This window comes from Kwoniella europaea, chromosome 1, assembly GCF_036810445.1.
Source record: "Kwoniella europaea PYCC6329 chromosome 1, complete sequence".
Classification (NCBI taxonomy): domain Eukaryota; kingdom Fungi; phylum Basidiomycota; class Tremellomycetes; order Tremellales; family Cryptococcaceae; genus Kwoniella; species Kwoniella europaea.
The window spans coordinates 8667929-8695363 of record NC_089487.1 but is presented as its reverse complement, the minus strand read 5'-3'; the positions used below and the strand labels follow the sequence as shown (position 1 = coordinate 8695363).

Sequence of the window (27435 nt, the reverse complement as noted above, 5' to 3'; positions counted from 1 at the left end):
TGGACGACGAGTCCCACGTGGCAACCACCACGGACGACTCAAATATAATCAGACTCGAGATAAATAAGGACACATATTTATCACACTTCTACATATATATACACAGTCATATAGCAATTTCCATACCCTTCTCTCCTCAATACCACTTCCCCATCACCTCAGCAGCATGTCGCGAATCACCCCTTTACGATCCCTCACCCGCTTGACCACCCGTCAACTCGCCCACAGCAATGTCAGCGCCGTCGTTCGGCCAGCTATTGCTGTATCCCAAACGAGGGGTTATAAGAGGAATCCTCAACCTATGAGAGATGTCATGACGGGTGAAATTATCCAAACACCTGATTTAGATGTGAGTCCGATTCCCAGTATGAGTATATACTTATACCTATGCAGAAACATCGCGGGGGGGAGATAGCTGATAGTGATGATGAACTCGTCGCAGGCATCATTGTTGAAAATCACCAAGACGACCTCTCCAAAAACTCCTTTGCCTCCCTCAAAATTGGTCTTTGGAAAGACATTCACAGATCATATGTTGACTGTTAATTGGAATTCTGCTAATGGATGGGGCACACCTGAGATCAAACCTTGTACGTCTGTCTACCAATATCAACGATATCAATGTCTGGTGTCAATTTTTCATTGTTGACTTCCGATTATAGATGCTCCACTGGAGCTTGATCCTTCGTCTACTGTATTCCACTATGCTTTCACATTGTATGTCTTACATAACATCTCACCTTCTGCTGGCGATACCATTTACTGATGCGGTCGATTAACCAGGTTCGAAGGGATGAAAGCCTACCGACAAGAAGATGGAACTGTCAGGTTGTTCAGACCAGATATGAACATGGCCAGGATGAACCGAGTGAGCTTCTCTCATCTCGGTTGATTATTTGGTGAATCGCGAGAGCTGATGTCTTATCTGTGTTAGAGCGCTGCTAGAATAGCTCTTCCTGTAAGTCAGCTGGACAATCATCGAGAGTGTTTTTAAGCTGACAGTATTTCCCCATGAATAGACTTTCGACGGAGAAGCTTTGATTGAATTGATCAAGAAGCTTGTCGTATTGGATTCTGAATGGATTCCTAAAGAACCCGGATATTCACTTTACATCCGTAAGTATACCCTGTCATTCAGCGACATCGCTCTTGAGAACCGCTAGAGATAGCTGATATGTCATGTGGTGTGAAACAGGTCCAACATTGATAGGTACCCAGAATGCTTTGGGTGTAGGACCAAGTTCAGATGCTATGTTATTCGTCATCTGTTCACCTGTGAGTTCCAATGTCCTCAGCGCATTCAGTACTTCTCAGTCTTTAGCATCACTTCTCCCAACAAATGATCGTTCAATATCTACAAGCGCAGAGCAGTACTGAATTGGTTTCCAAAATCAGGTCGGCCCATATTACGCCTCAGGATTCAAGCCCGTCCAGTTGTTGGCTACTACAAAATTCGTTAGGGCCGCTCCCGGTGGAACTGGTGGATACAAGCTCGGTGCAAAGTAAGTCAAGTCACGTTCTCCGTTTGATCCAGCTTGATAATATGTATATTGTGCTAATCCTGTGTTATGATTGTCGTAGCTACGCACCTGGTGTCGTACCTCAGGCTGAAGCTGCCAAAGAAGGTTATAGTCAGAATTTGTGGTTGTTAGGTAAAGAACATGCTTTGACCGAGGTAAGTAAGCTAATTTTTCTTTTGGAAAAGTGATCTAATATTCATTTGTTGGCAGGTCGGAACTATGAACTTGTTTGTAGCTTTCAAGAAACCGGATGGAAGTGAGTAACTCGTTCTTATGTCATTTCCACTGAGAAGCGGCAAATACCAAATGACACCTTTTTCAGCTGTCGAACTTGTCACTCCACCATTGGACGATGTAGTCTTACCAGGAGTAACCAGAGACTCGTAAGTATCTCATTTCGAATTCTCTTCCACTCCATTCCACCCCACCTGTTTCATTGAGCTTCTGTCACCTACCAGAGAAACGAATGCTGTCTTGTTCTAATTGCAATTTGATCTACCGATAGTGCTTTGGCCCTTGCTAGAGCCCACGCCAATGGGGACAAGATCCCTGGCCTTCCCGAAAAACTCGTCGTGTCAGAACGTAAATTGATAATGGCCGATTTGGTCGAAGCCGAAAAGAACGGGACTTTGGTTGAAGTTTTCGGTACGGGTACAGCTGCGATCGTTTCCGCTGTTGATAAGTTAGTATCGTTATCTTCTTTTCTTCCTCCTTACCACAGAGGAACTATATTTCCAACCTTGTTCCGGATTCGGAAATCAGCCCAGCTTGTCTTGACTAAGTTCAGATTACTGATTGTACTTGCTTTGACTTGATAGGATCGGGTACGAAGGTAGAGATATCGAGATACCCACCGGTCCCGAAGGTTTAGGATCCATCGCCAAAGGCTTACTAGATAGGATGACAGCCATTCAAATTGGTGAAATTGAACATCCTTGGTCTGTCATTGCCAATCCCGTCAAATCGGTATAACCAAAATGCAGACAAAAATGGAGTTCTGAGGGATTATGATTATCTTTGATTTTTTGGGAATTCAACAGAGGATTTGGACGGAGGACCACTGATTATAGGTTGTAGATGAAGTAATTGACATGCATGGGTATATATGTTTATATACAGTCGAATTTGGATGATAAGCAATCTTGATGAAACTATTTACGAGCATAGGCGGTAAAATGATTGATATGGCTATATTCAGAAATCTCACTGGGGTACGAAATCGAAAGCAAAGCGTATGTGAGAATATATATATATTTGCGAATAGAGTACAAATCGATATGGATATTAACCAAGAAAAAAATAGTATAGAGATGGTATGTCATGAGAATCATTTGAGATAATATAAAAGCCTCTTTCTTGGTTCGGTGCAAACCCACTTAACAGCTCTCGATATACTTCTTACCCTCTTTGACCATAACTTCTCTGAAATGTCTTTTGAGTCTGGTAACAGTAAACTCTCCATTCTCTTCTTCGATGGATTTCCAGTCTGATTTCTCGTAATTCTTAGTTACTAAATCCCAAATTCTGATTCTCAAAGCTTTATCAATCGACGCTTTACCTTTCTTAGGTGAATGACCTTCAAAATGTTTATGAAGATCGGGACCAAGCACCTCTCTCCAATGTCTTGCCAGTTTTGTAGAACTGTATGTAGGCGTCATGATCGATGTGAAGGCCAGAGTTCTGGTATAACTTGGATTCAAAAGAGAAGAGATGATCGACCCTCTAACAGATGGGGGTATCTTAGTAGCTGTAGGTGTTCTTTTAGGCGAGGGGCATGGAGTGGAGGGTGATGATACTTCCTTTCGTTTGGGTGGAGTGACAGGCGTCTGCAATATGTCAAAGATCAGCTTTACGGCCGTACAAGACATTGGACGGAATAGGAAAGCTGACTTACTGGGTATGCAACAAGTCGAGTGTTGTTACCCTGCTCTCTGACATGTGAGAATGGCTAAGATCGCTAAAGGTTCAGCAAATTGCCGTAAATCATCTCTGTCTGTATAGTTTGTGCCGCTCACTTGGTCTTCATCAACATCCATCTCATCATCATCCCCTGCCGTCTGTTGGGATTCCTTCTTCTTAGGGAAGCTCTCTTTCTCCAACTATCGACAGGAGCAAGTCATGAGCTACTTCTCTTCATAATTGGTACAAAATACACAACTCACCTCATCAGATCTACTCGGACTTTCAGTTTTAGCTTTAATATCTTTTTTCTCACCAGAGCCTTTTCGCTTTGAATTCACAGATGCTTTTGCAGGGTTTACCTCCCATCCTTCATTCTATATGTAGGAACAGTTAGCTACGGTCCTATACGATTGACCGCATGATACGTACTTTCAGACTTCTATCTCCATCATCTTCTGAGGTACTCTTAGCCTTGGCATTGTGAACTTCTTCCTCCTCTGACTCCGCAGTTCCGGTTTTCTTTCCCTTCTTGTCCTTGTCAGAGGGTTTCTCTTGCGCAGCAGCTTCACCTTGACTCTTCGGAGAGGTCGACTTTGACTTTTTCTTCGGAGTCCCAACTCGATCAGCTTTATCGCTCTTACCACTCGAGCTAGTTCTTGCTCGTTTATCGACTTTTGAGGATTTCAGATCCGAGGTCTTGCTTGTGATCGTATCGGGAACCTCAGCCTCATCAGCCGAGCCAGGATCGAGAGACTGAAAGTAGGGCGCTGAATTAGCTCTACAGGACTTCACAACAAAGTTCATCATACTAACCATTTTTTCGGCCTTTTCGTCGCCACTGACCTGATCATCCTCCGCATCCTCTGCTGGTTCTTCCTTCTTTGTACCTTTACCTTGAGGCTTACCCTTCTTCACCTCTACTTTAGGTTTAATGGTTGCTTCAACAGAAGCTTTATCCTCCTTGATGTCTACCTTCTCTACTTTACCCTTTGCAAATTTCTTAACAGTTGTCTCTTCCTTATCATCCAACTTTTTTTCTTTACCCTCCTTAACATTCTTCGGGGACGCATTTTGGGTCTTTTTCGCCACGATGGCAGACGGTGGGGTGAAAGAAGAAGAAGATGATGGTGCAACGCTCGAACTCTTCGGTAAGAGTGGAGTGAACTTACCGTTACCTTTCTTTGCGGCAGCGGATGAGTTTATAGTTGGCTTAACACCAGAGGTAGCCGAGGAATTTGAAGATGGAGCCAGGTGAGTCTTGTTTTTGGCTACTTTAGGAGGGGGACGTTTGGTATCCGTTGGTTTCAAAGTAGTGGCTGGTTTTAGAAGAAGAGGAGAATGTTTGACTTTTTTGGTGGAAGCAGCCTTGGTGGCGGTCGACAAACTCTTCTTCGATGATTTGGGAGGTTCGTCCGTATCAGTAGCGATCTCCTCATCGTTCTTGTCCTTAGATTGATACCGTGTCAGCCTCAATATATTATCTTATGCTAGGATTGCTCAACTTACCTTTTCTGTGGCGGATTCAACTTCTCCATCAGATGTTTCAGAGGGTTCATCTTTCTCAACTCGCTTGTTCTAGATGGATTCGAAATTAGTGGCTACCCTGTCCGAATTATCACAGGGTAAAGCACTACTTACAACTACTTTGGTAGTCGCCGTCTTCTTCGGTTGTTCTTTCTTTATCAATTTCTAGATAACGTAACGTCAGCTCACGATTCGAAGCGAGATCTTCGGCTGAAGGTATAACGTACCTTCTTATCTCCCTCATCGCCATCCCATCCTTCATCTTCATCATCGTCCTCAGGACCTTCCACCTCTTGTTCATGATCCGAATTGACTTCAGTCTCAATATCAGACTCCACAATCTTCTTCAATTTCTTCTTAATCGGAGCTGACTTGAGCTCAATCTTTTTGACTTCCTTCTTGACTTCTTTAAGATCTTTACCTTTCTTGCCCTTGATAGTAGAAGCAGTAGACGCAGACGATGAGGTAAGTTTGTTTCTTGATCGAGGTTCTGGTTTTGAATCGGATTTACTTCCTTTGGTGGCGGTGGATCTCTTCTGAGTTTCTTTCGTTGAAGTAGAAGATTTTCTTGATTTCTGTCATCAAAGGTCATATCACGTCAGCTTAACCATTCTACCCTCTCATTTTCAATACTATTTCGATGAATAAAAATATGAAGCGATGTCGATGACAAGGCCGATAGAAGGGAAGGAAAGGCGAACTCACTTTACTAGCTTTCTCTGGTTCCTCACCTTCGTCTCCACTTCCTTCCTCTTCCTTTCCACTATCGACATCTTCAATCTCAGATTCTACTTCCTCGACCGCTCCACCATACTCATCTTCATCTTCCTCATCATCCTCATCAGCGGCAGTGATATCATCCTCTCCCTCGTCATCCGATCCGTAAAGTTGATCAGAGGAGACATAACTTCCAAAGACAGGAGCGGGCTTGCGTGCTCTTGTAGGTCTTGACATTTCCTTTTGAGGTTATATCACGTCAGCTCCTACATTTGTACGAATTTTTCTTTCCTCCTTGAGGATCCATCTAATTGAAACCAGGAGAGAACATAAGGAAGCAGGAACTTACGGTGGTATGAGACGAATAGAGATCAAATGCTTATTAGTGGATTAATTGGGGGGACAAGGAAAAGAGGAAGAAGGAAAAGGAAAAGAAGGAGAGATGGGAAGAGGAAGATGGATAGACACGAGTAATTGAGCCTCGAAGGGGGCAGGCCACTCAGTGACCAGTTGACGTCAACCGATCTCCATTCATCATTTTACGCACAGACCATCAATCAACTCGATTTATTCGATTCAAACATACCTTTGAGAGTCAAGACAGCCGATTCAAGTAATTCATCTCTTATATCTTATCAGTATCATCAGTATCATCAGTATCACCATAATGACCATGATCAGTGACTCAGTATCACTTGAATTGACGATCCATGACAACCCATATACAAATCACTACTCGTCATCCATATACAACTCAATCCTATCGAACTCTGATCTACGCCACTTTCCTACCTTGTACCCACATACCCTTCCTATTCCTCTCATCACCATTACACCACCATCTCTCGATATTCTCAATCCAACTCTCATCATCGTTCAATTTACTATCTAAAGACAAATCAAAGAGATCCAACGGCCCGGTACCTGTCGGTGTATCTGAGCTAGCTAGTTCGACTATGAAGAAAATCAGCAATTGAGCTTGATCTGATATTCCCACAGATTCTTTCTATGCCATATCGTATTTTGCATGTATAATCGTACTCACTCAATTGCGCATCAAATTCCATTCCCACCTCAAAACATCCACCCAACCCCATCCCCTTCTTACCACCCCTCGTGGCAAGGTACAGACTCTCTTTCCAATCGACCTTCAGATGTTGACCTTCCTTTTGGGTCGATTCGGCAAAACTACAATTCATAGATTCACATCGTGCTCCTTCTCTCATTCGGGAGATCATCACCGCTTGACGCATCTGCGTTTGGATAGAGGGGGAGTATCCTCCTGCGATGTCTGTTCCAAGACCAACAGAAAGGGAATTGTCGATTGCTCTGTAAGTGGGACATGGAATGTTAGCATTGATCTTAAGGTGTCTGATCGATTCTTGGCCCAAAGGCCAGTCACGAGTGTCTTATTGATGACACTACCAGAATCGAACACAGCACTCACTCTCTTAATGGGAACTGCTTTTCCGATAGATACGCATTTGACCTATTCTCAGAATGGGTTGATCAGCTCAAAACCTTTCTCGAAGGTACCAGCCGAAGCTCAACTCACAAAGGACAATGAGCCATAGTGACCTGTCTATCTTTCACAAGCGGAATCATCTCTTCGTCAAGGTAAGTTACGTGCGCTTGGAGAGTCTTGGGACCTAAGTAGCCGAGCTGCAAAGTATGTAGAAGTATCAGTATATGATTGTTTGTCTTGTGATCATAGCCATAGTGCTCTTCCTGGGTGAATAGAGTCAAGTAGTGTTCTCCGATCTTAAATGATATCATCAGACATATGCCATCCTCTGGCTGTTCTCAGACTGCTGTTCTCAGACTTCAATGCCATCTCGACACCTTTCACACTCATATGATTTCTCATACCATAGGATAACATTCGCAGGACAGATCGAATGAGACGCTGACTCACCTCATCCCAATATTCATGATCCTGTCCCTTCCCCCTTTTCACAACCATATCCATTTGATCCCTCCCTTCGCACATATGACTCTGTATCCTTACATCTCTCTCTTTCGCCAACTTCTGTAATCCGACTAACAACTCATCCGAGCACACGGGTATGAATCGAGGTGTGATGATAGGTTGGACTAATCGCTCGTGGGATGGGAATTGTGCGAGATAGCCTTGGAGGGAATCTAGGAATTGGGTGATGGATGAGAGAGAGGATGTGGCGGATGATTCGCCGTATGTTGGACGCTAATCGTCAATCATTTCATACCGTTGTCAGCGACACTATCTTGTGTGATATATTACTATCTTGGATGATATGTGAAGCGAAGTAAATGAAATATTCACCGGTGATTGATCCATCGATAATTTACCTATAAACCCTCTCAATCCCAACTCCTGCATTTTCTTAGCTAGGATCAGGCTGAAAATAGAAAGTAGATATATCTTATCAGCATGGACACCATCGGAAATAGACATACAAGATACAATGTGAAGTCAAATCAAATCGAATCATGTAAGTGAAGTAGACTGATGAGATTTAACTCACTTCGCTTCAACACCAATACTCCCGAAAAAACTAACACACCCCGTTCCATTGTCCAACAACCTCCTGACTAACACTTCATATACCCTCTCAGCAAGTTCTGTCGAACTATCAATTCTTTCTTCAGCTTTATAGGCGTACTTCTCTAACCATTCTAGTAGGGGGAGATCCAAACCCGTCCCGTTGAAGAGGTATTGCGGAGCGTGCAGGTGTAAGTCCACAAATGAAGGTAGGAGGAACGACGCATTAGGGATCTCGATAGGGGCCAGAGAGGAATGGTCGGATAGGAGTAATTGGGAGGATTCAGAGTGGATGGGTGAGAGGTGGGATATGAACCCTTCTGAGGAGATGGCTACATGTGTCGAGTCATTGTAATGACAACGGCAATGATAATGATAATGATAAATATTATAACGTCAATCCAGCTTAAGATCGACGTGAATCTGAATAGGAGAAGAAAAGTAATACTCACCCATCAAGTGGTCTTTCCTTATCCTCAATTCTCCCGGTGTGGGAGTATCCACAAAAGTACCTACGAACAATTGGGTCATGACTGGTTGTGAAATGTGAATGTGATTTTGATTTTTGATGAACAAGTGGAAGAAGTTTCACAGGAGTATAGTAAATGATGAAAGGGTGAAAATGGAAAAAAAAATACAAATCTTCAACGTATCCTCCTCTTATAGCCTATCTGACTCAAAATAAGTGTACTGGTGTGCTGATGCGGTGTTCCATCCGTGCCATATGAGTGATCACCCACCCACTGGTTAAACCGACGATAACAAACTAAGATACCACTACTCCGATCAACGTGGATCTGCTCCTATTCTAATTCGAATTAACGCACTGATAAGAGATAAACATCCGATAAGACCGGAACACCATCTTCCGATGGAAACAAGTGCACACCATGCCATTGACAATACTCGTGTTATGCAAATCATCAAGCTTTGATATGTTGATCATATTTTCATATTCATGTGACGATCGATATTCACTCTGTTATTCACACAGGAGATATATCTATTGATATGTATATTACAGTAAAGATTGTATAGGTAAGAGGAGAGAAAAAAAGAAGAATAGGTATCGTCATAACATGTCTGTCGTATGTATCTCATCGACTTCTTCAACTTATCTCATAGTCTGCTCTGCCCTTCGGACTGGGTTCCCACTCTATCTCTCATCGTCTTCCCTCTTATACTTGAGCGTCTCTCACACCCCGAAGTGGGGCTTATCTTCACCTCTCGTAGTTTCTTATGCCAAGTAGTTGCTACAATGATATCGTCAGCATCATTCAACAACCCGTCGTACCACACTCACTAAGTGTTATTCGACTCTGCCGATCTTTCCAAATACTCCTTATCAATCAGATAATCAATCGCCTTTTTAATCTCTGGGATCTTAGGTGTGAATTTGGACTGATATTCATAAATACAAGTATATCGTCAGTTGATCACTTCAGCCTGTTACGAACTGATCAACTCACAGATATTTGAGCGGTAACTTCTTGGATCAAAGCTTGATGTTGCATCGTCTGTCCCACAAGAAAATCAGCAAAATGATCAATGTAAATGTTTATCGCACAGTCTGATTCATAGAGCGTAAAGACAAGTGCAACTCACCTTCCTACCCTTCATCAACCTGACTATAGTAGCTTGATAGATGAATTTACGATCTTCATCGACAGCAGCCAACACTTCTTTAGCTTCTGCTTTCTGCTCCGATTTGACCGCTTGGTTCAATTGGACTCGGATCTGTGCAAGACAAAATACATTATCAGCGATCTGTCCAGCAGATACGACTAAAAAGGTCTCGACAGATAGTGTGGAGGTATACTAACCTTCTTGGACTTGAAATCTACCATATCACACACATTTCAATCAGCTTATATCCCTTTTGTATCGCGTATTGACTGGCCGATGACTCACTCAAATTCAAATCATAGTTCTCTCCTTCTTGCAGCAAAACTTTTGCTTTCACCAACAACGCCAATTGAGGTTTCAATATCCCTTCGGCGATCTTGGTTCCAGTCAGAATCTCATTGTAGCTCAAACTATCATTCTCGTTAAATTGAGTTAAGATGGCCATTTGGTATGAGGAAGTCATGAAGATGAATTTCTGAGGAAGGTAGGTCGTACGTAATTCGTTCTTTGATACGTGCCATAACCAAGTGAGTTTTCGGCCCCTACGAGGCACATTTCACAAGATTAGCACATATGCTATCACCTCGACGAGCTAATATGCAAGACCAGAAGTAAGTCAAAACCCACTGGTGAACCTCATTATGGAAAGCAGTAAATCTATCATAGGTCGATCTGATCTCTCGAGGGATGTTGAAATCAGTCTGCTGAGGTGCCAAAGGCCAGAAGTTTGTACCGAGTACCAGAGGTGCAAAATCAACTATAGCAAAGAACACGATACAACGTAAGCTGAGTACACACACGAAGTCACGAAGAATCAGCTTACTATCACTGCTAACTCCCTGAGTTCTTTCCTTATCCTTGAATCTCTCACTCAGATCTTTCGATAAGTTGACATCTGTCCAACATCTCGTTGTTAGCGTCCTTTGTCCAAGCATAGGAAATGGTAGGTAAATTGAGCAGTACATACCGGTAAACATCCTCGACAACTTGTTGGTATAATCAAACCCAGAGACTTCCTTCAGCTTCGTGATCATACTACTCTCACTATCGTCCGATGCCGATAGAGATCCGACCAATCGTTGAGCAAGTTTCTTCTGGTAGAACTTCTGGAAGACATCTTTATCGTCGATGAATTTGAAGATGATCATCTATGTCAAGTCAGCGAAATAAGTATAAGCATGAGCTATTCAACAATCGTCGCGGTTCCCAATAGCTCACAGTCTGGTTAAGAGCAGCTTCCAAAGATTCAGCATCGAGATCTTTATTACTCTTTCTCAGGAGTTGATCACAATAACTAGCGAGAAGTTCAGGTGATCGTGTGGAGGTAGTAGCTGCTGCATTCTGGTTGCAGAAGTCTCGACATGCCTATGATTTCGCGGGAATCAGCTACTTCCTAATCACAAGGCTATCGCCCAGCTTACCTGGTCCAAAGACTTGTTGAATCCCATTTCCGCCCTGAAAGGTCCTTCGACAACTTCTGTATATTTTGAATGAACCTCCAACAACGCCTCGATGTATGCTTTGGGATCCTATGCGATATAATCAATGTAAGCTATAACTATGCAAACGAAGGAATCAGGCGCAAGCTAGCTCACCAAAGTCTCCGCCTTTCCAGTCTCTGTAGTAGCCCCAGGAGCAGGTAAAACTTTCTCAACAGCAGCCTGACCAGCTTTCTTTACGTGTTCTCCGAATTTCTCTCTCAATGGATCCAGTCCACCTACAATCCTCGAGAGCAGACCATACATTCGAGAGAGGTCTAAGAGAATTTGTCGTCAGCTTGTTCAGAGTGGGAGGACGAGAATAAAGCTGACTCACCATCTACTCTATCAGCATCCAGAAGAGATTGGAACTCATTCCACATGATACTGTTATGTTCCGAAATGAGTACATTCTCACATTTGACCTTGAGCTAAACCGAGAAAAGGGATACCAACAGTGAGCTTCTTCTGAAAGGCGAGAATAAACTAAGAACTCACATCTGTTCTCGTACTATCATGCAAGTACAAATTGACCCTATCCGATTCCTCCTGCAACCTAGCTTCGGCCTTCTTCATATAATCAGAAACAGAGTTGGAGCTGACAAAGGCCGCCGATTCGGCTCGGTAGTAATGTTCGGTAGTATTGAGGAAAGGACTCTGGAAGTATTCTCGATATACGTCGAGATTCTGTCTTTGTGCATCGGCTTCGTCCAATCCAAGTGAGACTATAAAGGAATGTAAGCCACAGGTGACAAAATTTCACGTTACTGGTTGCTCACCGTATGAATCGATTACTTTCTTCAATAATGTCGAATCGATCACTTCTCCATCTCTCTGCTGCTCGATCTGTCTCAAGACGGCTTGAGTGAGTCGGCTCATCCCTGCTGAGGACACGGTGAAATGTCGGAAGAAGTTCTGCTTCCATGCTACAAGGGCGAGCTGGGTTAAGCGAGGTTAGCAAGATCTTATAGGTGGCAAAGATAGAACTGTGTGCGACGAGTGAGGTGGCAAGATGTACAGAACAGACTTGACCACCGATGTATGGGAGTGAAAGTAGGAAGAAGATATAGCAGATAAGGGTTGCAGGAGAGACAGAAGGTGTCTCATTTAAAACTTAGCACAAAAGGCATAACAACCACTTACAGTATAAACAGTATACACCTCTTTTCTACCTTCATCCTTCTCTCTTTTCACCCAATGCTTGTTCAAGTAATTGAACAACTTGTTGACATATCTCGCTCCAGTGGTATATCGATCCCACTGGGTGGCGTAGAATTTTAACAATTCTAAATCTGATAGATTTTCCGAGTCCTATGATATATACGTACAAGATGATATCAGCTTTCATTACAATTCTCTCCATCATAAGTACTCAGCAAGTCCCTCGTAATGGTACGACGCAGAAGAAGCGTGATGACTTTATTGGTACAGCTGACGATTGTGCCATCAACTCACCTGCCTCATCTTCTTACAATGTTCACTCAACCAAGTATGCAACGACCTATACAGATCGGCACCTTGTAAACTTGCACCTCCCCTATTAGCGCTAAAAGTTGATTGACCCGTTTTACCAGGTTGAGTGCAGAAGTCGTAGACCGCTGTGAATAATAAGATGTAGTAGGAGTATGACATTCCCAAGTGCATCCTAAGCAAGTCAATTCATCCATCAGATCAGCAAATCAGTCATAGCTCAAGTGGATGATCGTGCAGAGGAAGAGCTGACTCACCTTGACATCATATGTTCTACACCGACTTGGAGGAACGCCCATGCTGTTTTGAGGTCTGCATCTCTACGATGGGGAGAGGTATTGAGCTATGTTAGCCAGACATTTTGCCCAATAACCCATGATCAAGCAGAAGGATAAGGTTGACACAAGTCATACTCGATGATCTGGTATGACTCACTTGGGCGGTTTATCATCCTTTGTAGGTTCGACCCATGTTGACGAGCTGCTCGAAGAAGCTGCAGGGGCCATGATGGTGGTACTGGTTGAATCTCTCACGTGTATATATTCAGATGTGTGTGATGAGAAGGAACAAGGAAGAGAAGAAAGGTCGAATGATGATGGATGACATGCACTTCATAAGCTGTTCTCGAAATGGAAAGCTAATCTGTTGTTCTGTCATCCCCGCGAAAGATAAAACGTAATACAACACGTGGCAATCACGTGGCAAGGGCTGATTTCGGAAAGTTGAGCAAATATAATGCAGTTCGACGATCTTAAAGAAAAAAGTTCAAGTAGTGCAAGTCTCGCTCTATTCATCAAGTAAGGAACGATCTCAACGAAGGGCAGACAAGCAAAAGCGAAGAGTCAACAGACCCAATCCCCATCTTGAACCATCATCATCGACCAGACTCAAGATGAACAGCCCATTCCGATCCCTTCTCTCAATCTCTCAACCCCTCCGTCCCTCCTCCCGACTCTCCGTACCATCAACCATCTCTCTATCACGTCGTACCATCCTGACCTTTCCTCATCCAACACTTGAAGACCCCTCATCAGGCTCCACCAAATTAATAATCAAATCATTCAACCAAAACTTCCCATCCCTCATCCAGATCTACACCGTTCTCAGACAAGTCGAGAAAAAACTAAATATCGAGATATTTGATCTTTCAATACTCAAAGATCCAGATTCACTCTCTCCCCTCAATACAATCTTCCTTACGACCTTGAAACCTATGCAGTTAGAAAGTCCGATACTGATGGAAATTCCTCTCAGTTCCGGTAAAATATCGGGAGAAAGTAATTTCTTGGGTGGACCGAGTTTGAAAGATATTCAAAATGCCTTGAACACCCCAACCCAAAGCCATTCTCCCCTTCACCAGGATACTGAGACTATCTCAACTACATCCAATCAAAGTAAGAAAGGGGGAGACGGAGATGGAGAAGATGTATTACAGATAAAAATCGAACTCCAACGTAAACCACTTAAATCCAAATCCGAACGACAGATTCGACCCAAAAACCCTAACAAGCGACTTCGACATTCATTAACAGGTAAAGAAGCTTCGGATATTGTCGAACAGCTAAAGGCGTTCAATGGAGGTTTTTATGGAGGGTTTGAAGGTCTCGCAGAGAAGTTTGATCATTTGATTGTAAGAGCTAAGGAGGAACAACCGCAGCAGATAGGAGAACAGGGAGGAGAACAGACTGTGGAAGGAGGATTGAACGAGGGGAGTGACGGACTGACGAACACATCTACTTAGGTGATTTGTCTTGGGATGTAGAATGAACAGGTTTCTCCAGTTCTGAAAGGATGGTTTATCCATCTCGAGGTCAGGTCAGGATGTAGAATGACAAGGAGGAAGTTTCACGACACACATATACATATATCATGCATTCTTTCATATACATCATACAACAGATCTATAGACGATGCAGTATGGCTATGTACTGTCCATCCCAGATGGTGGTAGGTAAACGACAGATGCGATCGATTCAACCTTCTTCTACCATTCTCAGATCCATAATTGCAAGTCTTGACATGATGATTAGATCGCTCTTAACTCGTTGAGCTCAGAATCCATCCCACCTGAAAGCGGTTGGGCTATATGGGGAACAACACCGATTGCACGCAAGCGCCTCAATATAGTCTGGAACTCAATTAGCCATCTCGAGAAGCTTGCCCTCTCAATGCCCATTTTCACTTGACTCATGAGGAGATTTACTGAAATCAACCATGCGACGTAGTAGTAACAGTTGTTCTATGATAGATATGATATTGCATCCCACAACACAATCATTATCGAGTCGAATCGAAACTACTCCATCCGTTTTAGGTATAAACAAATACTGATAATCTATATTATTTATATTATTTATTTGGGGACAGCAGCGATCTCGACACCACCAGTAGCGTTAAGGGCCTTCTTGATATCACCGTAGATAAGGACTGTTTATTATTTAAAACAAAATGTTAGTAAATTATTCTCATTCCCACTTCACTCAAGGTTGGCACTCTCGGTATTGGAGACTTTTACTCACATTGACCAGCAGTAAGAGTACCAATCATGACCAATCTAGCACTCATACCAGTGAAGAGACCGGAAACACCGAGTTGACCGGCCATTTGAACAAGTCTGGAGGTGGTAGATTGTCCGGGCGCACCTTTGGTCTTGTTGATCTTGGAAAGCAAAGTATCGGCAGGTTGAGAGATAACGGCAGCGGCCATACCAGCGATCAAACCGGCAGAAAGGTTAAGACCAGTTGATTGACCTGAAGTGAGGGAGTCCTTGGATTTACCGGTAGCTTGGAGGATCTTTTCGGAAGCAACTTCGAAGCTATACGAAACAATTAAAATAATCAGCTCGGCAACTCACCAACAAAAAGGTGAACCAAAAGGAAGTCGAAAAGGCCATACGAGCACATCGCAATGCTTTTTCGACCACCCAAAGTAAACATGCACTCACACAGCGAACTTAGCCATGGTGTAAGGAACTTGTTTGAATAAGATAGGACCGAAACCAGCGTAGAAAGCACCGGGACCTTCCTCTCTGGCAATTCTGAGGAAACCTGAAGCAAGACCGGTAGCGAACGAAGGTTGAGATACTAATCTGATTCGGGTAGCTTCGAGGGGACAAAGGGCAATATCGGCGAAGAATTCAGCAATGGCTGAAGCTCCCAAGTAGACGGCTTGTCTGTTCTCTCGGGCTTTGTCAACACCGAGAACGTCGATAGCCTTCTTCTTCCAGAACTCGTAACTGTGTTAAGCAATCAGCATCGTGTCATATCATATCAAGCTAGTTGTGCATGGTAAACCGTAGGAGTTCCCTTTGTGCTCCTCAAGTCGAAGACGCAGGAAACTCCATGTTTTCAAAAGAAGGACTCACCCTCCGAATTTGAAGGCACCTTGGATGGCGTAACCAACAGCGGTAGGACCGAAACCGGTAAGAAGGGCACCGGCACCTTCGGCGGCGATGATTTGTCTGAAACCACCAACCATACCCTAAAGCAAGACAAGGAGTTTAGTCCGTGAAGCCTGAGAAGAATGCGAAGATATAAGATGAAGAGGGGACAGACTGCGCTGAGTTACTCACCTTGTTGTAGACCTCGGGTTCAAGTTGGATTCTGGTCTTGACTACATCAACGGGAGTAAGGGCACCGTGGGTGACAGCACAACCGAGAGCACCGGCAAGGGCGAATCTGCAGCGAAGCACAATACATATTGTCAGTTCACCTCCTCTTGAAAACAGAGAGGGAGAATGCTGGAGGAGATGGATGACTGGATAATCAGACTTACCTGGAGTAAAGATCAATACCTTGGGGAGCACCGGCGGCATCCTTAGCAGTGACCTTGACAGCTTCCTTGGCATCTTGGAACTTGTTATCGGCTTTACCAGCTAATTCGGATGCCTTTGCTTGAGCATCGTGACCGAGCGCTTTAGCTTGGGCAACGGCGTTATCTACCTTGTCACCGACGGAGGGGACGAAGAAGGTGTTGGTGGTGGAGAAGAAAGGGTTAGGTCTGTATGGAGACATTGTGTGAGAGAGTCAAGTATACAATCTATCAGAAGGAGACGAAAGAACAAAGAAGAGTGGTGCAGTTGCTTTTTAGATAGAGTAACAAGTTATGTTCAGCCACGAAGTACGGGGTTGATTGAATGAGGATGTGAGGATGTGAGAGACGTTGGTCGTTCGTTGGCTCACGCTCAGGGTTCAATCCCATTGCACCAAAGAGAAAAAAATACAAATTCATGACGATGACGGATTTAAAACGCGGAACAATCTCATCAACCATTTTCGGAGTATCGGCGTTATAACCGTACTCGTCGAGGACTCAAGAAGTTATTGAATCCCTTCACGTAAAAGAACACGTGCAAGATCAAAAGATAATGACGAAACGGTTACTTGCAATGTCCCCAGTCCGACGGGCATAGGACAAGCTTGCTATCTTAAGATAACTCGAGAATTGGATGAACAACGGTCATCGGCCTGCCGAAAAGGTATAAAAGCATCATGTTTCCCAGGCTCAGAGCATGTCAAGAGACACTTGGACAGTGTGAACATACTGCGTACAAACCGTCATAAGACCTATCTCACCTCATTGTCGGTAACATACAACACTCATTTTGTCCCTCACAATGCCCTTCAATTCATCCATTCTGATCACTGGCGGTACCTCAGGCCTAGGCTACTCAACAGCCTTATCCCTATCCAAATCCGAGCCTGACACCCAGATCATCATAGCATCTCGATCATCTTCCAACGCAGAGGAAAACATCAATTCAGAAGTGGGCAACAACAACGTCATTTACCTCCCGCTAGATCTAACTACTCACGAGGGAGTCCGATCATTCGTCAAATTATACGAAGGAAAGTCTTTCCCACCCCTTAGAGCATTAGTTCTCAATGCTGCTATTCAATTTGTCGATAAGATTCATTTCACTCCCGATGGGTTAGAGTCAATGTTCGCTGTAAATCACGTCAACCATACCCTCTTATTCTTCTTACTCAAGAAACACCTCACAGAAGATGCTAGGATAATCGTAGTTTCCAGTTCGACACATGATCCAACACTTAAGAGAGTCCCTCCTCCAAACTATATATCGGCGGATAAGGTGGCTCATCCTGAAACCGGCAAAAAATGGGATACTCAACAAGAAGGATTTAGACGATATGCTTTATCGAAATTATGTAATGTCCTTTTCGCATATGCTCTGGATAGACAAGTCAAAGAGCAAAAAAAAGGATGGATAGTAATAGTGATGGAACCTGGAGTGATGGCTACGAATTTGTATAGATGGTCGAATTGGTTTAGTTGGATATTGAATTTTAGAATTATGAAATGGTTTATCAAGGATATATTCACTACCGACTATGTCGCAGTCACACTAGCGAAGATGACTGTAGGAGAAGAATTTGGGAAGACGGAGAAGAGCGGGAAGTATTATACGGTTATTGATGCGCAGGAGATCCCGTCAAGTGAACAAAGTCATGAGGAGAAGTTACAAGATGATTTATGGGAATGGACGATCAAGGAGACTGCTAAGGATGAGGAAGAAGCTGTAAAGTTTAAAAGATTGTAATTGATACGTCAGGTTGTACATGAGAAAACATGACTAGTTGTAGATATCTGATATGGATGTATGTATCGATCGCTTCTTACGAGCACCGCGACCCAACTTGATTTCGGAGATCACCGCCACCTCGCTCTGACCGAAGCTGGGGCTCCATGCCCTCAGCGCTCAATCTCAATCTGATAAACATCCACACTCGCTCGAGATTTGATCCATCACTCCCTTTCTCCGTTGATCATTGTTTTGGATAGCTTGGAACACATACCCCCCTCATAGCGTCGACCTATCTCGTCAATGAGTGGATGGGAGGCAGGCAGCAGCCGTACGACGGAACAATACGAGCTCGTCCCCTCTGATCGACGACTGTCAGAGGATGATCTGAATGCCTGGCATACCAGTGAGGGTGAGTAACACAACTCATGAAAATTCTTTGCCATCATTGAGGGACGGCCTATTCCATTCACATTCAACTGATATCGCTTGGATCGACATAGCCTCAGCTCTCAACAATGAAGTCATCTCCACAAACGACATTCCTGGACCTCAACCAACCGCGTCTCAGTCGAGTAGATTGCGGCATGTACCAGGCGAAGTACCGTGGACCGCTTATGCGATTGCTCTCGTGGAGCTGGGTGAGCTAATCCCTTCAGATCGTCCAAATAAATGCACATATAGCTTACCAAAGATGTATCATAGCCGAAAGAGCATCATACTACGGTGTAGGAGGGCTATTCCCGTAAGTACTCTATCATCGTGACTTCCTATCAATATATCAATCCATGATAAATGCATCAGTCACCATCTTCTCGCCCATACCAGCACTGACATTATATCTCCCATAGTAATTTCGTCCAGCGTCCTCTCCCTGCTGGTGGTCCAGGAACAGGCGCACCTCCTCCCAACTCTCAGCTCACCCCGGGAGCATTGGGGATGGGTCTTCAAGTATCTACCGCTCTAAGCGTCATTTTCTCTCTATTGGCATATACCACCCCATTGGTGAGTTGTCTGTCTCTACCAGCTTCATAGGATCGTGCTTTAACTGATAGTTCCTTATAGCTAGGAGGTATATTAGCGGATATTAGATGGGGTAAATTCAAGGCCATAGCTGTTGGAACTGGTATCGCGGGGATCGCACATGTACTATCTGTATACGGTGAGCTACTCGTTAAGGTGCTGGGACACAGGAAATAGCTGATATCGCGTTCAGCCGCTTTACCATCCTTACTTCAGAGTGGAGGAGCGTTCTTACCGTTCCTAATGGGTCTGTTACTTCTTGGTGGATCAGCAGGTATGTCACTTTTGTCAACTTGACTGTCATCATTCAGGTCAATCTGTGCTTCCTTTACATTTCGTTTGGCACGTTATTACCTGTCTCGCTGACGAATATATCTCCAAGGCCTGATCAAAGCCAACATAGCGCCCATGATGGCCGAACAGTACATCCCATCGTCCAACTATGTTGAAACACTACCGAATGGTGAAAAGGTTATCATAGACAGAGAGGGTAAGCTTTCGCCCAGAATGGATATGTACCTATCTATCATGAAGCTTACATGAATCCTAACGTACATAGCAACGATTCAGAAAATCATGTCTGCATATTACGGTTCGATCAATATCGGAGCTTTTATAGCTATTTCATCTACTTTTGCTGAGAAAGTGAGTCATGTTCGTCGAACTAAAATGCAAGGGACTAACATGATTTTCCATAGTATGTCGGCTTCTGGCTTGCTTTTTTGATACCTGGTGTAAGTGATCTCTTCCTTCTCTGATACCCAACCTTTGCGGGGATGCTGATAAATACCAACATAATATATATTCGGATTGATGATACAGTTAATATTCCTCATCATGCCATTCATCCTACACCTAACATACCCACATCTCGTCCCATCCCCTAAACCATCTTCATCGACATTGATCGACACATATCATCAAGCCCGAACCTATTTGTCCTCATCCCAACATATACGGTACAAACTCGAAGAAGACGATTCGATCGACCATGGCGATGATATTGATGAACACGATTTCGGTAAAATCATCCAAGCTTGCAAATTCTTTTCATTCTTCATTATCTACAACATCGCAGATGGCGGATTGAACGCCTTGTTAACCAGTCTAGATGGGTCGATGACCACGAATGTAAGCTCATCCCTTTTCTACTGAGAAAGATAGCTTATGGGGGGGTCGAATAGGGTGTACCGAATGATTTCCTTGGACATGCGTGAGTTGGTCTTTTCTTTGGTTGATTGTCGATGAATTGTCAGCTCACGAAGATAAGATAGAAATCCACTGGTCATCGTTGTATCGGTAAGTCAGCTAGTCAATGTATGAGAGCATGGAAGCTGATTAGTGGGAAATAGATACCACTACTGAACCGATATGTATATCCTTATTTCGCTGTCAAAAGGATCGCCTTTGGGCCTCTCAAAAGGGTCATTGTGGGATTTCTGTTGGCCGCTGCAGGTATGGCTTGGGCAGCTATCATACAACATGCTGTGAGCGTCTGGTAACGTCATGTTGTAAATGACGGAATGCAAGCTGACATGTGTCGCATAATTCAAAGGTATATCAAACCTCGCCGTGTGGATATCAAGCTACGACTTGTGAGGAAGGCAGTGGAGTATCACCTTTGGTACGTCTGCCTTGTCCTTATTTGGTGACCTCATCGGAGTCCCGATTTACAAGGCGATACTGAGGAATGCATGTTTGATAGAGCGCTTGGTTGGTATTGCCCTCTTTCATCTTATCAGGATTGAGCGAATCGTTCGCTGTGAGTCTACCCATCACTGGATCCACTTATCATCCCAATCAACCATGCATCAAAAGTTCCGGAGATGCTGTGTGGCTGATTTTCATCCATTACTGTCGACATGAGTAGGTAGTAAGCGCAATGGAAATAGGATACATGCTATCCCCTCGTAAGTTCAGTTCGCATTTAGCTAATAAAATCAAACTGTACCTACAAGCTAATGATTTCATTGTTGGTGTGCTCATTGTCCTTAAAAAGCTTCTTTACGTTCGATCATCAACTCCCTATTCCTATTCACCCAGGCATTATCAGCTATGTCAATATTGATTTTCCTACCTATAATGAAAGATCCATACCTCGTTTGGCCATTCGTGATTACCGTGAGTTACTTGAGATTCGGTATTGAGCAAGGCTGATTTAACTCATCTGAGAATATAGACAATCATAACGCTGATCGCTACTTGGTTCGTATGGAGGTTGTTCTCACAATTAGATAATAGATAAATAGGCTTCTACAGAATTGGAATGAGACTGGATCCGTTACGCAATAAATACATCTATGTATTATTTTGGGTATATCAATCTATGAATTACATCTATTGTATACATTTGTATCCGTGAACACATCCTTCTTTCTAGACTTCTCACTTGTCGAACACATCTATCGTCCATACTGTACATGCGGATGATCTCTTCCATGATCAACCCCATGCTGATGCTGAGCATGACTACTAGGTAAAGGAATAGGAAATTCTGCACTTTCATTAATGTATACCGTATAATCACTCGCACTAGTTTGATTCCTCTTCAATCCTCCCGTCGTACCCATACCCGTAGATCTAGCTTCAGGGAACTGTGCAGTAGGATACAACTGATGCTGTTGTTGGGCTCGATTTAATGAATCTGTCGTATTTGATTCTGCAGGAGGTCTATATGCGTATCCTATATCCTGCTCAATCTCTACTTTAGGACCTTGTAATGATTGAGAAGATTGATTAGGGTAGGAAGAAGGATCAACTTGGTATATTGACATGTTATTTTGTGATTGATAGCTAGTTCATGATATCGGTGCATCAGCTACACTATATTAATCAAGAATGGAGATATCAATCATATTAAACAGAGTAGGATGTCATAATGAAATGTTTCCATCTCTCGTAGGAGAACATTGATCAATAGACCGGTCGACTCACTCACCTGATATCGTAAGGATTCGTATAACTCTGATGAGCGTTATTATTACCATGATGTCTATGATTCAAGATTGGACTTCTAGCTTCTATATCGTCATCATCTTCAACATTCACTGTCGGTCTATCTAGATTGTTGTTGATAGGTTGGTCCCATTCTTTGTTTACTGGATTTAGCGATACACCTCTAGAAGCAGCTTCCATCCTATTCCATCGCAATGTCAGCCTACATCGTCGCGCGAATAAAATCGAGGAGAAATGAGCTTACCTTCTTTTTCTCCATACATGGATTCTAGCTTGGTCCATTTTCTTGTAGATGTACCATGCTGCCCAGATGGTGACGACTGTAATCGAAACCAGCATAAGCTATGTTATTCGTATGTACAATGCCAAGTATCGAATGATCACTCCATGCCAGCAAATGATATGGGGCAAAATGAAAAGTCCACTCACTAATACCAAATATCAATACGCCATGAGAGATCCATTTTTCTTTCGAGCTTGTATCTTCGTCATTCGCAAAGATCACACCGAGGTATACGACGATGAGCTAAAGGTACAGTACATATATTAGAGACAAGTTTACAGCGTTCATCTTGAAGGGGATGAGCAGCAGTGGGACGAGAATCGGCCAATATGTCGACTCACTTGTTTAGGTAGAGTCAGGATAGTAGCTATGGTGAAGACCCAAAAGCCAACCCCACAGGTCGCGAAAACAGCGGCTGTTGATGCGAGATTTGTGAGTCAGCTTTGATTCTTGTCACATAATATGGCGGGATCTCTGACCAAGGAACAGTTCAACTCACTCGAGAAATGCCTATTGTATGTTCGAACACCGTCCTCAGTCAAATCAGTATCTCTGCCATCACTCCATCACTTCATTTCGACCCACTTACCCAGGAATAGCACTAAATCGAATAACGAAAATCATCCAAAACCCTCCATCTCTAACCACATGAGCCATACAAGCATAGTTGAAATTGTTCTTCTCGTATTTCGCAGCGGTGGATCTCAAACAATATTTGAAAGCGTAGAAATTTCCAATTTCACCTAATAATGTTCCTGCTGCTGTTATACCGAATCTAACCATTATCGAATATAGAACCTATTAGCTTTTTCCCTTTTCGATGATTTTCAACCGATCGAGCTAAGGATAGCTACTCACCCTACCCATAGACCCCAGACTACTCCTACTATGATCGCTAGAATCTATGCGTCCAACACAGTCAATATATATTTCTTGGGTGATGGCATGTTCTGATGAGGTACTCACTTCTTGACCGAATAGAGGAGGAAAGGAAAGTACGAAGAAAATAGCTATTCGATATGACCGTCAGCTTTAAGCCATTTGTATTGCGGTGTATGTATAGCTAACCGATTGGTATCGTCCATCCTGCTGGCAAACTATCAAAAAGAGCGATTCGATTAGCTTACATCCTAATTTGCGGAGAGAAGTGAGGTAAAGCTAACTGAACTCACTCTTTTATCCAATTTGCGAATGGTGTCATCCAGTCTACGATCTAAACAAATGGTCCAGTCAGTATGGGTGTTTGTCAATGATGTACTAAAGGTCATTGGTAGTAGAGGTAGAAGACTCACTTGGTCGTGGTATAACGACATTAGGATGACCAAGACTGCAGCAATCACTAGGATGATATACCAGTCTATGAAAGAGAATTCAGGACAGAGTCATTCTTCGCTTTTTATTTATAATCCCGCGATCACCCAGTAGCAATGATCTTATGTCTACCGCCATGTTCTTTATTTGACAAATCAGATTCCTCCTTCTCCACAATACGCTCAACACTAAGATATCCGCACCTTCACACCACCCATTCCTACTCGCTGTAATCAATAAGAGGATATCACACTCACACCACCATTCCTTCCTAATCCAAAACCTCCATCCCGTCAATTTCTTCCAATCGAACATTCCCTTTTTCAGAAACTCCCTCTCGGCATCTTCGTCCTCTTTCGTCCATCCTTCCGGATACTCTTTCCCTGCTCCATTCGAAGCAGCCAGCGCAGGATGAGTCGAAGATTCAGAGGCTGATCTAGTCAATCTCGTTGTGGGTCGGACATATGACGGATCAGGCGATGACGACGCAGAGGGGATATAGGGATTATCAGATACTGATAAGTGATTATTATTCTGTCGGTCTTCTGGACGACGCTGATATTCTAGTTGATGCGTGTTACGCGGTGGTGAACGGTATGATGGAGGGTATGGATGAGAAATCTCTGGATGACCTGAGGAGGAGTGAGGTTGGTCCATTATCTTGCTCTGTTATCACTACACTCCAGGTGTTTGTTCTATTTTGCTTCGAACGCTTCGATAAATTGATGACAGAGTACTTCCAAGAATAGCTAGAACCCAATTGAGCAATTGAGTACGGATAGATCTTTCTTCGATATTATGGTGATCGCTCCACTTGTATCGTTGTCAAGCTGTATGTCCGTTGTGTACTGTGTCGAATGACGTTTAAAGGATCTTTGATCAATTCGATTTCCCCTTTCACCCACCGTTGATACCTCTTGAAGAACGGATGGTCAAAGCGTTGGCCGTGTCGTGTTTCACGCAGAGTTTGATCGTCTGGGATGTGGCAATGATAGATCGTACTTGAAGATCTCGAACGTATGGCAGACAAGATGAAGAGATGCTTCATACACTGAGATGATGGCATGCTATGCAATGACAAGATACAGGATAGCTGTGCTACGAGTAGTTGATTTATGCATACCCAGTCGGTGGTGTGTTTCAGGTTGAACACTGGACAACATGTAACACGCGTCACCCCATCTTTCCTTTTCAGCCTAAAACGCGGGGTAGGATTAGAGGGGCACGTGCATTTTTACTCTTGGCAGTCTCCATACAATTTGGGATGAGAAATTATATTGCATTTGGACAGACTTGCACCTCTTCGTTTCTATGCACCCCAGATCCATCCCTATCAGATCGTTACAACCGTTGAGACATCTCGAGAAGCAACAATGATAGACCAGTATCGCATCCTGTCATGCTCCTCCGAGACTGCCGATTCACTGCATGGACAATAGGAAGCAGCCTATCCAACGTCTCAAGGGCGTACTAAATACATCGAACTCAGAACCACCTTCTAGACTTATCAAGATCGATCAAATTTTTTCATAGAGTTGATTGTCGGAATAGCCATGGCCGAGGATAAGTAAGACAAGCAATCTTTGCAAAATTTGCTCAACCTTCTATGACAAGTTCCGGCGTGGGCGTGCTGTACATGGTGTGTAAACTTAGCACCGGGTCGAAGGCAAAGTATGTATATCTGGAGCTGAGAACCATCGGTCAAAATCACTTCAATTTTGCCCACAAGAAGTATACACAGTATGGTTATATTCCCATGTCTTTCATCGATTTTACCATGAAGGTAAGGCACCATGAAGCAAACATGCATACTTCCTTTGCACCACCGTCCGGGATGTTTATTGGCCGGTGAATGCTGTGGATTGTATGCAAGGAATGAAGGATCTACCTGCATGGAATTGATGGAGATGCCGCTTTAAAGTGCGGATATAGCTGAGATAGTGTGATTCCATGCTTCTCCTGATTGTGTGCCAGCTTGAGTAGCTTAGAGTGTAGCTGAATTTGTTCCGTACCTGGAGTGATGTGAGTCCAAGACCGATAATTCCGTCTGGACTATGGACATAGGCTCAGAGTATGACATCGGAAAATATAGCATTATCCACTTTGGCTGATTGCATAGTGTGGTGACACCATGATCAATTCGGCATGTCGAAAAGAACGTATGTTTGTGTGTCCTCTGGTGGCATTTTTTGATCTTGTGTATTGCTTCTCATGTCGTTTTGCCTCTGGACTTACACAACTTGGCTATAACACACATCTCAATAAGATACTAGACCAGCTCCTCGTTGAAAAGACTCGGCCACACCGGCCAGAAGAATGAAGTATTTTCGCTCTAAGCAAAGTTCAGGGCGTCAAGATAGATTGCTTCTCAGGTTCTTGTCCTAAGATCCAATCTGACCCCAGAAGCACGCCCTTTCGAATTGCCAAGCTCCATCTGATCTAGGTTGATGCTTCTCTGGATAGGTGGACACCGGGGAAAGAGCCGAAATCCAAGGTGTATGACAGCTCGCGTATTCCTCCGGCTATCAAAGAGCACACTACGTCTTTTCCAGCATGCTTCCAAGCTGACCTCTTGACCTTGAGAAAAGGTATAAATACCACCTCTCTCGAAGACTTCTTCAGTTCAGTTTTTCACCATTCATCACTTCACAGTCCACTCGTCTCACTAACTTCCAAGCTTCACAACTTCACAACCTCGCTATAACTTATCTCCTTATGAACAACATTTACGTCAGCTGACATATGTCTGTGGCACTGAAGATCAAGAGATGGCTTCGACCTTCGACCCGGTTGCCTTCTATCAATCCCTCCCTGATCTTGAGCACGCCGTGCTCACCCTTTCCACTGTTGACTTTGACAAGCTTCTCGAAAAGGTCACCGACCTCCTTAGACCCTATGGAGACAAATACGGACTTTGTCTCCTTCACCGACACTTCCCCCTTTTCAAGGACGAAATCATGGTTGAGTCCGGGAACGTCATGCAACCAACCCTCAAAACCGGAGATGGTCAATTCTACGAGAAAAGATGGGATAGATTTGGTAGAGCTTACGAGTATTCCGTCGGTGAACAAGAGATTATTCCCGTTCAGCTTCTCCAAGACTTTAGAGAGATTGTCCCTAAGAGTACCTCGCTTGGTATTTATTCTAGAAAAGGCGACGACGAAACGGTTCAATGGATGGAATATACTGATCCTGAATTCAGAACCCACACCAATCGACCTAGAACGGAAGAAAGCGATGATGCTCCTCAAACGGCTTGCTATAGCAAGGATGGCCAACCCCTCACCAGGGGCTGCGGTGGTACTTGCCGAAAGAACAATGTCCGAAGTGGAACGGTGGTTACTCATACAGTGATCGAGCATCCTCCTCTCAAATAATAGCTATTTCGTGTTAAACTGACGAAGTACACCTTGCTCAATCATGATAATGATCAAGATGGTTATCTGTCAGTATATCTTCTCCCCGTCTGCAGGTAGTTTCAGGAACTCCTTGTAAATGTTGATATGCACATTCTTTTTGTATACGTGCATAATATCACACACAAACTGCATAGCAAACTTCAA

The 27435-nt window shown here is 43.6% G+C and overlaps 10 protein-coding genes across 10 annotated transcripts; 5 read left to right on the top strand and 5 right to left on the bottom strand.

The window, feature by feature from the left end:
- Positions 1 to 166: 166 nt before the first annotated feature.
- On the top strand, positions 167 to 2492 carry V865_003313 (branched-chain amino acid aminotransferase; the record flags this gene model as incomplete). Its single annotated transcript, XM_066227110.1, has 13 exons — positions 167 to 349; positions 443 to 590; positions 663 to 717; positions 784 to 868; positions 935 to 958; positions 1020 to 1116; positions 1196 to 1275; positions 1396 to 1502; positions 1582 to 1675; positions 1731 to 1776; positions 1843 to 1903; positions 2026 to 2202; positions 2339 to 2492. The coding sequence occupies 13 exons, from the start codon at positions 167 to 169 to the stop codon at positions 2490 to 2492; spliced, it is 1311 nt and encodes a 436-aa protein (XP_066083207.1).
- Positions 2493 to 2896: 404 nt separating this feature from the next.
- V865_003312 (uncharacterized protein) lies at positions 2897 to 5900 on the bottom strand (the record flags this gene model as incomplete). The annotated part of the gene is made up of 10 exons (XM_066227109.1): positions 2897 to 3346; positions 3415 to 3468; positions 3536 to 3619; positions 3683 to 3796; positions 3852 to 4175; positions 4236 to 4868; positions 4929 to 4997; positions 5061 to 5111; positions 5174 to 5521; positions 5652 to 5900. 10 exons carry the CDS (start codon positions 5898 to 5900, stop codon positions 2897 to 2899), a joined length of 2376 nt encoding a protein of 791 aa, XP_066083206.1.
- Positions 5901 to 6438: 538 nt separating this feature from the next.
- V865_003311 (uncharacterized protein) lies at positions 6439 to 8715 on the bottom strand (the record flags this gene model as incomplete). Its single annotated transcript, XM_066227108.1, has 8 exons — positions 6439 to 6617; positions 6709 to 6992; positions 7111 to 7152; positions 7219 to 7325; positions 7579 to 7866; positions 7966 to 8041; positions 8168 to 8516; positions 8637 to 8715. The coding sequence occupies 8 exons, from the start codon at positions 8713 to 8715 to the stop codon at positions 6439 to 6441; spliced, it is 1404 nt and encodes a 467-aa protein (XP_066083205.1).
- Positions 8716 to 9486: 771 nt separating this feature from the next.
- Positions 9487 to 13264, bottom strand: V865_003310 (uncharacterized protein; the record flags this gene model as incomplete). The annotated part of the gene is made up of 18 exons (XM_066227107.1): positions 9487 to 9585; positions 9654 to 9701; positions 9790 to 9921; positions 10008 to 10024; positions 10096 to 10352; positions 10438 to 10567; positions 10634 to 10705; positions 10778 to 10958; positions 11029 to 11175; positions 11232 to 11339; positions 11406 to 11566; positions 11626 to 11719; positions 11787 to 12013; positions 12068 to 12227; positions 12432 to 12599; positions 12744 to 12933; positions 13016 to 13078; positions 13194 to 13264. The coding sequence occupies 18 exons, from the start codon at positions 13262 to 13264 to the stop codon at positions 9487 to 9489; spliced, it is 2325 nt and encodes a 774-aa protein (XP_066083204.1).
- Positions 13265 to 13650: 386 nt separating this feature from the next.
- On the top strand, positions 13651 to 14499 carry V865_003309 (uncharacterized protein; the record flags this gene model as incomplete). Its single annotated transcript, XM_066227106.1, has 1 exon — positions 13651 to 14499. One exon carries the CDS (start codon positions 13651 to 13653, stop codon positions 14497 to 14499), a length of 849 nt encoding a protein of 282 aa, XP_066083203.1.
- Positions 14500 to 15111: 612 nt separating this feature from the next.
- V865_003308 (uncharacterized protein) lies at positions 15112 to 16771 on the bottom strand (the record flags this gene model as incomplete). The annotated part of the gene is made up of 6 exons (XM_066227105.1): positions 15112 to 15185; positions 15278 to 15573; positions 15703 to 15993; positions 16123 to 16238; positions 16330 to 16435; positions 16533 to 16771. The coding sequence occupies 6 exons, from the start codon at positions 16769 to 16771 to the stop codon at positions 15112 to 15114; spliced, it is 1122 nt and encodes a 373-aa protein (XP_066083202.1).
- Positions 16772 to 17373: 602 nt separating this feature from the next.
- Positions 17374 to 18318, top strand: V865_003307 (uncharacterized protein; the record flags this gene model as incomplete). The annotated part of the gene is made up of 1 exon (XM_066227104.1): positions 17374 to 18318. The coding sequence occupies one exon, from the start codon at positions 17374 to 17376 to the stop codon at positions 18316 to 18318; it is 945 nt and encodes a 314-aa protein (XP_066083201.1).
- A 285-nt stretch (positions 18319 to 18603) lies between these two features.
- V865_003306 (uncharacterized protein) lies at positions 18604 to 21568 on the top strand (the record flags this gene model as incomplete). The annotated part of the gene is made up of 18 exons (XM_066227103.1): positions 18604 to 18712; positions 18804 to 18941; positions 19006 to 19045; positions 19152 to 19305; positions 19366 to 19462; positions 19517 to 19597; positions 19706 to 19813; positions 19883 to 19968; positions 20022 to 20057; positions 20146 to 20454; positions 20508 to 20536; positions 20598 to 20622; positions 20676 to 20810; positions 20879 to 20947; positions 21029 to 21085; positions 21194 to 21233; positions 21323 to 21444; positions 21503 to 21568. 18 exons carry the CDS (start codon positions 18604 to 18606, stop codon positions 21566 to 21568), a joined length of 1701 nt encoding a protein of 566 aa, XP_066083200.1.
- Positions 21569 to 21725: 157 nt separating this feature from the next.
- V865_003305 (uncharacterized protein) lies at positions 21726 to 24529 on the bottom strand (the record flags this gene model as incomplete). The annotated part of the gene is made up of 13 exons (XM_066227102.1): positions 21726 to 22116; positions 22262 to 22459; positions 22523 to 22598; positions 22708 to 22804; positions 22903 to 22976; positions 23061 to 23071; positions 23151 to 23336; positions 23420 to 23463; positions 23528 to 23571; positions 23630 to 23658; positions 23734 to 23774; positions 23854 to 23918; positions 24130 to 24529. 13 exons carry the CDS (start codon positions 24527 to 24529, stop codon positions 21726 to 21728), a joined length of 1656 nt encoding a protein of 551 aa, XP_066083199.1.
- A 2111-nt stretch (positions 24530 to 26640) lies between these two features.
- V865_003304 (uncharacterized protein) lies at positions 26641 to 27249 on the top strand (the record flags this gene model as incomplete). The annotated part of the gene is made up of 1 exon (XM_066227101.1): positions 26641 to 27249. One exon carries the CDS (start codon positions 26641 to 26643, stop codon positions 27247 to 27249), a length of 609 nt encoding a protein of 202 aa, XP_066083198.1.
- Positions 27250 to 27435: the final 186 nt, after the last annotated feature.